We start from the raw sequence: 13091 nt of genomic DNA on the forward strand, positions 1-13091 counted from the left end.
GAGCGGCCGGTCTGTATGTGGGATCTGAACCCTCGGTGGGAGCACCACCGCGCTCCCAAGCAGCGCACTGTAGCAGTGCGCCACTGGGCCGGCCCCTATAGGTGTCTGTTTTACGTTTTACTTTTTATTTGAAAACCAAACTGTGTTGCTAAAAACAATCCCAAAGCTTGAAAATCATCAACTGACCCTAGTTTTACAGATAAAGAAACTGAGCCTCAAACTAAACCTCAAAGACTACTCAAGGTTATGAGCTAATTAGTGGCAACCTGGGACTAGAACCCATTTCCTAACTTCTAATTTAGTAATTTTCCCATATACTTTATTATATAAAAACACCTATTCTAATCTTTATAGTTACAGTATTTGTTTCTGTTCACATCTATGTCGACCAGTACATATTCCCTTTCATATTACTGTATATCTGAGTTCTGATACTCTAATGAGTTCTGGTGCTTTGGAGAGTACCACTTCTATTTAACCAGTTTTGAACAACAAATACAGGACCTGTTTTCAGTGTCTTGCAGTAACACAGTGTTTTCCTCAGAACCAAAAGATGTTTCAGTTAGGGTCTAGCAGTGAGGTCTGAAGAAGCAGGATTAAAGAAGCAGTTTCTGACAGGATTATTAAAAACTTGAATTATTTATAATTCTACCTGAGGGAAAAACGAAAGCTGAAAATTGGTAAAAGAAAACAACAGAATCAGGGGTTGGAAAGTAGCAGAGGTTTAGGAAGATAATAAAAGACATGATTTGCAAAATGTTGAAAATGAATAATGAATCCTTCAGGACACTCATTTTTAGGAATCACTACCTTAGACAGTGGAAATAATTCATGTTCTGCTTAAACTCAAGTTCTGAAGGGGTCGGGGTATCACCTGGCTACTTTAAAACAGTAGAAGCAGGTTTAGAGGAAGAAAGAGATCTGTAAAGATTTGTAAAGACATATGTCAAATACCTGCTTCAGGGATAGGAAGTTGGACAGGAGATTTGGGTCAAATGGAGGCAAATTTCCTATTTGGAAAAGAACAGTAACAATGCGAAACATATGATATTTTATTCTATTTTTGACCATGGAATGCAATACTAGCATGCAGGGAAGGCAATCTAAGGTGCTTCCTGGACTGGCTGACAGTAATTGTGGGTAGTTTAACCTCTTCTGGTCAGTTAATGCTGGCAGATGAAGCAGGTTGCAAGAGCACTTTCACAAGGTTGCAAATTTTCAGAGTTCAAGGTACTCTCAGATGAAGGCTAACAGGTTTCTCTTCAAAGGAGAGTAAAGGTGTTCCCCAAGTAGTATGTAGTTCCACAACTACATGGAAAAACGAACTTGAAGTGGGAACAGTATGAGCAGTGAATATAAGTTAATGTCTTCACTCTATAGAGTTCATTCAAATCGCTAAAGAAGTGAATTCACAGATGAGAAGATGCAATCAGTAATATGCCCATGAGAACGCGTTCACAATGAGATGCTCTACTTTCTTTTATCGCGTGAGCACTGATAGGGGTGTAGGAAACTGGTGGTCTCAGGCATGGAGGGGGGCTTTGCAAACAGACACAGCCCTTCTAGAAAGCAGTTTGGTAGTATATATTAAGCCAGAAACATGGCCATACCACAAGACCAGTAATCCCATTTCTGGGAGTCTACCTTAAATAATTGAAAATATGTGAAAAGCTATATTCATAAAGAAGTTTGTTGAAACAGTACTTGAAAGAGCACAAATTTAGAAAGGGCAAGGAATTTCAATTCAATTCAATGAATGATAGTTGAGTACCTACCAGAAGCTGGGTGTAATAAGGCAGAGTTCTGTCTCTCGATAATTCATAATCACAACTTAATGCTTGCTCTCTGGAATATTATGCAACCATTGGAAAGGAGGTTATGGAGGCACTAAGAGATTAAAATGTGTTTGATATATTAAGCTTCAAAAGCTGAACACAGCATTATGTTTATCACAATGTTTCAGGGTAGGGGTGGCGGGAATATGAAAAGCCCGGAGGGAAAGAAACCAAAATGGCAACAATGAGGAAATGATGGATGATGTTTTCTTTTCCTTTATTTTCCTGTAATGTGGCTATGTTACCTTTTAAATAATGAACAATAATAAAAATGAGATGAGAAACAGGGAAAAATAAAGTAATGATTAAATGAAGAGGAAGCTTAACGAGGAAAGTACCAAGTATCCTTAGGAACTTTTATTTATTTAAAAATCGCTTTTAGCTTTTTGGTGAATGATTAATGCTAATGATTTGTTAGTTCAATAAAATACTTTATTTTAGATGAAAAATTATAAGGCTCTAAACTAGAGATTTACTGAACCCCACTCATGGAGGTCTTTTGAATCTCACATAAATAAAAGTTACTCCATAGCATGAGCTTAAGAAATTCATTACCTAAAAACGATTTATATTAAAAAGCAAAGAATAAAACAGATCCGCAAAAAAAATCTGATTTATTGGCTTGAAAGAACATGAAGATCTACTAATATTCTGGAGAAAATACCGTGGAATAGGCCAAAATTCACTTCTATGGGATAGAAGGCCAGGGAAGGTACTGGAGTATTAACCAAGGACAGGGAGACTGGCTTCCACTGGCCAGCAACTCCTGCAGGTAAGGGGGCAGCAAGGGAGAAACCCAGCCAGACTGAGGTGGGAGCCGCCACACCTAAGGGCAAAGGAGGCTCAATGGGGGAGGGGATTTTAGAGATTCTGAGTCTCCCAAATGAACTGCTTTGACTCACCTGGCTCTGCTCTTCTCAGGAGACTAGAAGACAAAAACATCTTTATTAAATATGTGTAGTACTGTGTAATGAAAAAAGCCACTGTGGACTTCTAATGGTGGTTTTGGTACTGACTTGTTGTATAACCCTGCATGAGTGACTTCACATTTCTGAATCTTAATATAGCCATCTGCAAAATGAAGACCCAGGTGAGAGACTATTTAAACGACGGCTCCCTTCCAGCTTTCATGTTGCTTGAGTCTATACCAAGCGAGTAGACCTGGTTGAGACCCCTGCCCTCCCCCATCCCCACAAACCTGGGGAAAACACAAGTAGGGAAGCACAGACCACTTGTGTTAAAACCTGGACACAGGCACAGAATCCTTCTCAATAGAGAGTTCCAGATATCTACTCTCCATCAGCTGGCATTTGCATGTAAGGGGAAATCAGTTTGCCATTCCTGGTCTGTACCATATTGTTCTGCTTTCACAGGATGAGCTAAACCAGAAAGGCCGAGATATCTTAACACCATCAGGCAAAGTCTTTGCTGAAAAGAATCCCCAAGACCAGCCCTTGCCCTGCTGCTAAACATCAATTTGGCTTGTACAATCTCCCTGGTAACAGAGTACAATAAGCCATCATCCAGGCAGCCTGAAAGTTTTGCTGTATAATTCAAACACACTTTAGGAGCTCTCAGCATGGTGTTCTTCATTCAGTTCTTACAGGCCTTGCCTTTTGTCCTCCATTCTCCCTGTTTCCACACCTGATGACTGTCCCAGTTCTGTTCGGCTGGAATCCTCCACACTGAACACAATGGAACTGAAGGAAAGCTAGAAAAGCCCTGGATCCAACTCAGCTGGTCTTAATAATCAAAAGAGTCTGGAAACAGAAATCTCAGAACTTTGTATAATTCAAATCGGGGTAAGCTAAGAGAGAAAAGTCTACTGAAGGAAACATTTTCAAAAACGAAGCAGGAGTCTTGACAGTTTCTCTCTTCTAAATCAAAAGTTTCATCTCACCAATGAAGATGTGTTAGTTACGGTCAGATTTGGCTACGTATGTCAGAAAGACTTGAAATCACAGTGCCTTTGAGCAGGGATCAGCAAGCTACAGCCCGTGGACCAAATCCAGACTTCCACCTGTTTTTGTAATTAAAATTGTATTCGAACACAGTCACTCATTTGTTTATGTATTGTCTATGGCAGCTTTTGCACTATATCAACAGAGTTGAGCAGTTGTGACAGAGACTATGGTCTACAAATCCGAAAGTATTTATTATCTGGCCCTTTACAGGAACAGTTTGCTAACCACTGCCTTAGGGCATTAATTTATCTCTCTCTCATGTAAAGAAGTCCACAGATGGGGAGTGCAGGCTGTAAGAGGCCTGGCTTATCTGTCTGTCTGCTTTGATATCCTAGCACACAGCTCTCATCCTCCAGATCACCTCATGGTCCAAAACGGCTGCTGGGACTCCAGTCACCATATCTAAAATTCAGGAGAAAAAGGAAAAGCAGAAGTTGGTTAAGGGGACTCCTCCCTGATGACTCAGCTCCCATTAAACAGCCTTCTTGGCAGTTCCACAAAATACATCCACTTCTATTTTATTCAGCAGACCTTAGTCATTTGCCATATCTAGTTGAAGTGGCACTGGGAATAAAGTGTTTTTAAAAAAAAATTTTTTTTTAGTTTTATATCTGGTGGCCACATATTGAGCTAAAATAAGAGTATATTGTTCAGGAGAAAGGAGGGAGTGGATGCTGAGTTGGGCATGCAGCAGTCTTTGCTGCAGAACACTATGTAGTGACATCATGAGTATCAGGATTCACAGGTAACTCATATCATTTTCCATTTGGGGGTGGACATTTTTAAAAAATGAGGAATTTGTATTCTGGCATTGCAAATACAACTACCTTTGTTTTATGTTTAATCATTTGGTATACATATTTGCTGATCATGAATCAGTCAGGGACTGGCCAATCCATTCATTCAACAAGACGGACTGAGCACCTCAGCATCCCAGGCACAGGGAAGGCAAAGGAATGCAGAACGCAAGGAGCCCCCAGCCCTGCCCTTGAGGAGTGCCAGGTCACTGGGGAGACACCAGCAAATGGACAATGGCCGTTCAGGCGAGAAGTTTCCATGAAAAGCACATGGCAAAGGCCTAAGACTTGAGTTGAATGCTGAAGAACCAGCTGAAAGGAGTTTGCAGGGTGAAGAAGTGGAGCACGGACATTCCAGTAGGAGGGAGCAGCTCGTGCAAAGACATGGAGGAGACAGCGAGTGAGTAGAGCCTGGCAGAGCACAGGTGTGCAGGGGGAGGCACAAGCAATCAGCCCAGGAGGTGGGCCGGGATCACAGCCAGAACAGAAGGGTTTCACCTGGACAGTGATGAGTAGGCACTGAAGGGTGCCACTTAGTAGAGTGATAGGACCAATCTGTGTTTCATAAGGATTGTTCGGGTCACAGTGGGGAGGGTTTGGGAGAGATGGGCAGGCAAGAAGACAGAGAAGACTTCTATTCACCTCCGTTACATATTCTGCAATCATGCTTAAGTTACTGTTGCATGAGAAGAACCATTCACCCAACCGCTCATTAGTAAGGAGACCTCGTGGATAACCTATATTTCACTTAATCCTCACAGCCATCCTAGGAAGCCCCATCTCACGGATGAGGTGACTCTGAGGTTCAGAAACGCAGAGTGGCTTGCATTAAGGTTTTCTGATCTTAAGTCCAGTGCTCTTTCTGCTACACACTGAGAGCAACAAGCATTGCAGACTCAACCTGTCACCCCTAAATCCAGTCCAGGCAGTACTATTTGCATGTTTTGGCAGTAACATATCTTAGTGGCGTTAAATGTAGGAAAACATGGAGGCATTTCCCTCCTGTTACTTTATGGGGCAAGACATCAAGCGTGCTTTACTAGGCTTTGGCAAGGTCTCTTAGTAGGAAAAATCAAGCATATATTTTATTATTCTTTTGTTCAGTGCTGTGGCAATTATTCAAACATTCATGAAATATCTGTTTCTCTCTGATTCCAACTTTCTGTTTGATTATAGTACATCTTTCATCATTTATATGGAGAGCCATAAAAATTTTCAAAATAGACTTGTTAAGGTCTCAAGTCAAATAAATTTAATAATATTTTGATTATTTTTTTAGATGTTCTCAAAGATTTTTGTCTTCTCAGAAAGATCTTTAAAGATACCTGTTCTCCTCCCCTGACCTCCAGGTTTGAGTTAGAAGCTGCCTCTTCCAACACTTTCCAACACTTGGTCAAAACGCTTCAAAAACTGCTGTGATCTTCAATTTCCCTGTCTTTCTCTCGACTAGATAGTAAAATCCTTGAAGTCAGCAACAGGGTATTTATTTATCATTATATCTCCAGAGTCTGGCACAGTGATTGGCATTTAATAGCCCACAATAATTGTTTGTAGATTATTTAATAAAATGGATCAGCAAAGTAACTAAACACACATAATTATATTTAAAATGGTACTATATCAGAATCCTTAACACATTAACAAAAACTTTACTTTTCTTGTAATTTTACTGTGAAAAAAATCAAAAGCTCTAGGAACAACTTTAGGAGTGTGGTATTCAGAGGGGCCATTAGGTGCCCATTTTGATATGTGTTAAGACTTAGGATGACAGTGCTTTCTAAGAAGTTGACCCAGAGATGACTGCTTTGTGGTTCCATTTTTGCCCTCTGTCACCTCTCGCTCAGGAAGCATAGACTTTGAAGTTTAAGTCTGCCTCGATTTAAAAGAAGAAAGTCTTTCCACTTTCCTGAGTTTGCTGTCTTAGGAGACCAGATGTTATGCTGAGCACATCTGCCTTTAAAATTCACTTTGCTTCCTATGCTTTGACCACTGTGTGCTGGCACTGCTCAGGAGGAAAAGACTTCCAAGTTGTGGTCTGAATGGGAGCTCAACTCCAGGGGCTCACTGCTCCCGACACACCCACTCAAAGCTCTTCTACACTCATCTGTCTGGACTCTCCCCCTTGTGTGTGGCACCCCATGGCTCCAAGTTTTCATTTATGACTCAGTTTGGAGGCCTCAGTGAGGTGTTACTATAAGACATTTTCACCAACAGATCAGAATTCATCATCTGGTCGGTCACTTGCTCAAAACACGTCTGGAAGCCATCTTTCACAATAGTCTTCAGCCCTCTTCTTATTTATCCGTGTGCTAACTCAGTCTCATAACTCTTTAATGGCTCTTTTCACCTTGACCTTTCTTTCATTCCCTCCTTTTGCTCTGTTTAGCCCAGTCTCTTTCCTTCCTCTTTTCTTCTGCTCTAGGGCCAACGACCCAAACATCTTCTGCACTCAGGGACCCAGAGGGGAGAGTCTGCAGGGCAGAGTGAAGTGAAAACCCCAAACAAGCCTTGCACCACCCCAGAGCAACGCAGAGGGAGCTGCAAGGTCTGACTGGTTTCCTCACATTTGTGGGCTCCTTCCTGTCCTGAGGCTGGGAGGAGGGAGGGGCTCGCTGAATCCAGAATGCTAACTGCTGAGCTGCAAAGACTGTGTGTGGTGCTGCTATAGATTTCTGAGAAGGTAGAGAGAATTGCCTGGAAGCATTAGGCGAGATCAATGGTCTTCAAAAATAGGTGGAATTTAAATGACCAGTGGGTTACCAGTGGTGCTCAACCTAGGGCAATTTGCTCTCCAGGGGACATGCAGCAATGTTTGGGGACTTTTTTCACTGAAAAAAGTTGAGGGTGGGGGGTTGGGAGGGAGAAAAGTTGTTACTAATGGAAAGAGGCCAGGGATGTTGCTAAACATCCAACAACACACAGGACAGTCCTCCCCTCCTGTCTCCAACCCAACAAAGAATTATCCAGCCCCCAAATACAGTATTCAAAATGCTGAGGCTGAGAAAACCTGGATTAGACAGAAAACATTCAGAGCAGTCATAATACAATAAGAAGGGAAAACATGTAGAAATTAACTTATTGTTGAAATTTAAAAAAAAATCATTCTGGTTACATCTCACCAACTTCCACTTTACCTAATGTTCACACATGAAGCATTTATAAAGACAGTTTCTAAATGTGAAATGAATATTTGAATGGATATTTAAGTGTAACATTCATTTGCTCTTGCTATGCGGTATAAAGTAGGCGACCTGCAATGTGGCTCCATTGCTCTGGGAACTGGGTTAGTCCACATTCGTATTCACTCACTCTCTCAGTATCCTGTCTCCTTCACAGCACTGGTCACAATAAACATTTGTGCGATTCCTATTTATTATATGTCTCCCCACTGGAGTCTAAGCTTCCCAAGGCCAGGGACTGGATTTGCTGTGCTTTCTGTTTATCCCAGAACCCAGCATAATGTCTAGGGGGGGGGGTGGAGTTAAGAGAGTGGACTCTCTGGGTATAAATCCACATCTACCACTAACTCTCTGTGTGACCTTAGCAAGGCACTTAACTTTCTTAAATACACAGTTTCCTTATCTACATCAATGGGGACAGGTGGTACCTACCTCATAGGTAGAATTTAAAAAGTTAATATGTAAAGTGCTTAATAAATATTTGTTGATGAGTGAAGCATCCCAAAACAAACAAAGATAGGGTTAAAAAATCTGTCTGCACACTACCAAATTAGGAAGAAATAAACATAAAACATCTAGAAATTTAAGAGTTTTCTTCTTAGTGAATTAACAAACCTGAAAAGCTGTCTGTTAATATTTGCAGGCAAAAGGCATTGAAAGCCATTGCAGGATACACATATTTGCCATATTGATTTTACTACACAATAAATGTTCTACCCAGTTTCTCTGTGATGTCCAGTTTTCTTACTATATTTATTGCTATATGTTAATTTCATTTTTTTTATCATCTCCTGATAACTGATTTATGGCACTATGGTAAGTCCATCTAAAAAGGGAATTGAACAGTTTTCTGTGGTTGAATGCCACTGTTCTTCTTCCTGCTTAAAAGCTACTTCTTTCCAGTTTTAGGTTCTTCTCTATTACAGGGCTCTTTCAAGTACACAGAGGGTTTAAACTTTAATTGTTTTGCAGCTGACATTTCCTGAAACTTTACTGTGCTCTTTGCATCTACAGCTCCTTCAGGTTCCCAGTCCCTCACTATTTTTCATCTTCCATTTGTTAGCTCCTACGTGTACATCTTGTGGAAGCCCTGGGGAGAGAAGTGTGATTTGTAATCCTCCATTCAAGTGTACAGTTATTCAACTGACACTCAGGAAGCACTTATTGAGCACCAGTGGATTCAAGCTCTGCTCCCGGCTTCTGGGATACAGCTGGGAACATGACAGGCAAGTCCTGACTGTCTTGGAGGGACATTCTTGAGTATGAAGGGAAACGGTAATAAATAAACAAGCTAATGAACAAGGTAATTTCTCACATTATTATAGAGGAAATCAACGACATAATTTTATTAGTATTCTATGGCTGCTATGACAAATTACCACAAACTTGGTGGCTTAAAACAGCATAAATTTACTATTTTAAAGTTCTGTAGGATAGAAGTCCAACATGGATCTCACTGGGCTTAGATCAGGGTGTTGTCGGGGCAGTGTTCCTTCTGGAAGCTCTAGGGGCCCCCTTTTTAAGGATCTAGAGGGGGCCCACATTCCTTGGCTTGTGACCCCTCTTCCATCTTCAGAACCAACATAAATTTGGCAATGGCCAATCAAGTCTTTCTTACATTGTATCACTCTGACATTGACTCTTTTGCCTTCCTCTTCATAACTTGGGGACCACCCAGGTAAACCAGGATAATCTCCCTATTCTAAAGTCTGCTGATTAGCAATCTGCATTTCATCCACAACCTTAATTCCCCTTTGCCATGTAACAACATATTCACAGGTTACAGGGATTACAACATTGGCTCCGCTGGGGGCATTAGTCTGCCTACTACAATGATATAATGAGGGACTATGATTTGAGTATCCTGTTCAATACCTACACAGAATAGATGTTTAATAAATCTAGTACTTGGTAAATAGGTCAGAACTACATACACTTGCTTCTTGTTAAATGATCAAAGCAATAGCTGTGTTTTCTTTATTGCAGGAGCGCAGGCATGAGGTGGTTTCAGCCAACCTTATAGGTTAACTAAACATTATCTCAATGCGGAGAGAGCCCAGGGACCCCTGCTACATCAGGCTCCTGAGGAGAGGCCCTCTCTACTTTTCTCTCGCTTCTTCTGTGGGGCTGGCCCCTGCCACACTGCCAGTGCAGGACCCACAGTAGCAAGCTTCCCTCACCTCTCCTCAGCAGCCGCCTCTTCCCGAGGCTTCCCTGAGAACTCTTCCACCTTGATTTCTGTTGGCTGCAGCAATTTTCCTCAATTATAGAGATTTTCTTTAAAGGAGCCTAGGAGATCATTTTCCAGATAAGGAAATTGAAATTGAGAGTAGCTGGTGAAAATATCTAAAATGGTTTAGAAAGGCTTTTGATGGGTAAAGTGTGAGGTTAGGCAGTTTTATGGGATTGCTTTTATGCAGTTTGAATAGGGTGAGTTTAATTTTTAATGCCTGCAGCATTGCTTGATTTTATGATGACACTATTTTGTTGGATGTATTTGAAGCTTGCTATTCTCCCTCCTGACTAAATTACAGTCTTCTGTTCCTCAAAATGGCTCATCAGAATGAAGCCTTGATAGTTTAATAAGACCCAGCATCACTGATCCTCCCAGCCCCCGATTGTATGACAGAGTTGGCTGTCTATCTGTCCCTCTGCCTCTTTTATTTGTATCCACTCTGGCTTCACGGCAGCATTCTCCAAGCAACTGCAAGCTCCCAGCAGGCAGAGAGGAAGTGGCCCATCACTCTTATTTTGCTTGTATTTCTGTACAATGGATACAGAGTTCTGTGGCCAAAAGTTGCTGAATTAGATCATTTAATAAAGAGTGTTGCTTGGAAATGCTGTAGAAAAATAGTAATTTTATTTTCTAGTTTTTTAAAAAACAAAGAAAACCCCTGTGCAACAGGACATGAGCAGTGTCCATCAGATTTTGGAATTCATTTTTCAGAGAAAATTAGTAACGCCAAGGCACATTTGAACATTCAGGATGGCCAGCCTTACTCATATGAAGACAAAACCCTACAGTACATTCCTTAGCATGTTTTCTCTGTCGTTCTTGTCTCATTTATATTGTTAAATCTAATTAGAAATTACCCTTCATACAGACATTTTCATTTCTGCATAAAATGGCCACTAAAATTTCTGACCTAGATGATGCTAAAGCAAGTCTGAAATATCCTAAATTAAAGACATGACTCTACTGACTGAAATTCTGAGGGGAATAAACCTTCTAGGCAGAACAAATATGTACGTCAATGTTAGGTTTATGCTGCTTAGCAGAATGAGCTGTGAAAAACTGGAAACTTATTTTGTTTCCTCTAATTCTTCCTTAAATCCTCCTTAACGATTAAATATCAGCACAAACTCACTTATTTTATATTCAACACCCATTTGGAATCTGAGAACAGGGAAGAACCCACTTTCTATGGCCAAGAATGTGAGTTGCTTGAGCTTTTATTTTGCTATGGGAGCCCAAGGAATTAGTCCCACCTTGCTCCATGGACAGAAGAATCTAGAAGATTACACTGCATTTCTAACACAAATTGAAAGGTTTGTGCATGTGCGTGTGCATGTGTGTGGGCACCCATGTGTGTGTGGTGTAATGGTTACAGAAAATCTAAATTGAAAGTTCGAAACATGTAGCTATAACGTTCGCTTCAATAATTGCTTTTTGTAAACAGTTTCTTACAGAGTCTTAGCTTGCTGCTATGGAAGCAATGACATTAACAGAAATAACAGTGGTGCCACAAATCTTCAGGGATTTTTTTTTTTTTTAATGGAAAGGAAAATTCTAAAACTAAAAATATACTTTTTACTTGCAACTATGGGAATACAAACACCAGAAAAACACAAGAGGACCATATAATTGGGATATGGAAGGTATTCTATCTGGTGGTTTTAGTTAAAGGAACATCCTGGGATGGGATCTAAGTCTTAGGTCATTTCAACTGGGGCAAAAGAGGAAAAAAACTGTATTTATAGAAAAGGAGATATGTGGGAGGGGTGACTACTTCCCCCACTCTTCCTCAACATATTCTGTGCACCACTCTTACAGCGTAGGGGATGCCCCATCCTGACACCTCCTGAGTTCATATTCCTTAGAATATCATGAGCCCTGCCCCCACAGGGGCGGACAATCACCTACCACACAGATAGTATCCCCTACCTTAATTGTTAACCATCTGTCTTAATTGACATTCATTTTACAGAACCCACTAAAAAATGTCCAGATCTAAAAGTATTGAAATGTAAGAGAAATATCCTTTTCTTTATCTCAACTCTAAGCATCAACACCAGGTGGACTTTCGAAGGCAAATTACTAAGATCGGTGGTCTGGTTCATTTAAATTGGTCTTTATTAGCCCAGACCATGAAAATGGTTTTCTACATGCTTGAACTTAATGATCTTATGATTATAGCTGTAAATTATTTATATCAAAATGCTGATTCATATAACTTGGTTACAGAGAATATTTTCTTTCAATTAAGTTCTATACTTGTTTTGTTTCTGTATCTTTTTGTTTTGTTTGTTTCTGTATCTTTTGCTCTTTTCTGGATCTTAAAAGTTTCAGAGGGTTAAAAGGAGAAATAATACTTTTATATTTTAAATCCACTATAAGGATATGGTAGACCTACACAAAAAAAGGTAATCACTTGCCTGTGTTTTTTATCAAATAAGTATATGAAAAAAAAACCCCGCCACCTCCACCACCCCTGGAATCTGAAAAAGTGTAGAGTTGGATTTCTGCCTTTCTGTTAGGAGGCTGACAGCAGCATCTTCATTTACAAAGTTGCGTATATTGTACCAAGGACCTTTGTATCCACTTAAATTTTACATCAATTAATTGATTTAGAAAAATATTATTCTAGATTTTTGTAATAAGGAAAATGTGATGGTTAAAGACGGAAAACTACCTTCAGGAAGGAAAAAAAAAATGGTTGTTACTTAAAATAGATACAGCAAGACCCCAGGCCAGAGTTACATTAGCACTGCTTAGTAGAAAGTTCCCTGCTAGCGATTTACGACGGACAGTGAAGGATTCACTTTTAATTTTTGCAGCTTGATTTCAAGTCACACATGTGCCTGTGTCAGTCTTCACTGACCTTTTGGATATGACAATATGATTGTACAAGCACTGGCACAAGTGGACATGTAAAAGGAAAAAAAGAAGCCCTGGAACAATACAGTCATGCTATCTTGGTCACTTAAAAGCACTGATTCAATAAATGAATAGATAGAGATGATTTCTAATGATTTGGGGGAAGGAAATTATATAACTGGTACACAGTATTTCCACTGTCAAGTCCATCAAAAGTT

The 13091-nt window shown here is 40.3% G+C and overlaps 1 protein-coding gene across 1 annotated transcript in view; it reads right to left on the reverse strand.

The window, feature by feature from the left end:
* Positions 1-4044: 4044 nt before the first annotated feature.
* LOC103587976 (androgen-induced gene 1 protein) overlaps positions 4045-13091 on the reverse strand; it is a 134694-nt gene continuing 125647 nt past the window's right edge. Inside the window, exon 4 of the mRNA XM_008569546.1 lies at positions 4045-4201. Within this exon, the coding sequence (XP_008567768.1) occupies positions 4193-4201 (9 nt within the window). The 3' untranslated portion in view covers positions 4045-4192. The remainder of the gene's footprint in view (positions 4202-13091) is intronic.

Source organism: Galeopterus variegatus, unplaced genomic scaffold (assembly GCF_000696425.1).
Source record: "Galeopterus variegatus unplaced genomic scaffold, G_variegatus-3.0.2 Scaffold509, whole genome shotgun sequence".
NCBI classification, from domain to species: domain Eukaryota; kingdom Metazoa; phylum Chordata; class Mammalia; order Dermoptera; family Cynocephalidae; genus Galeopterus; species Galeopterus variegatus.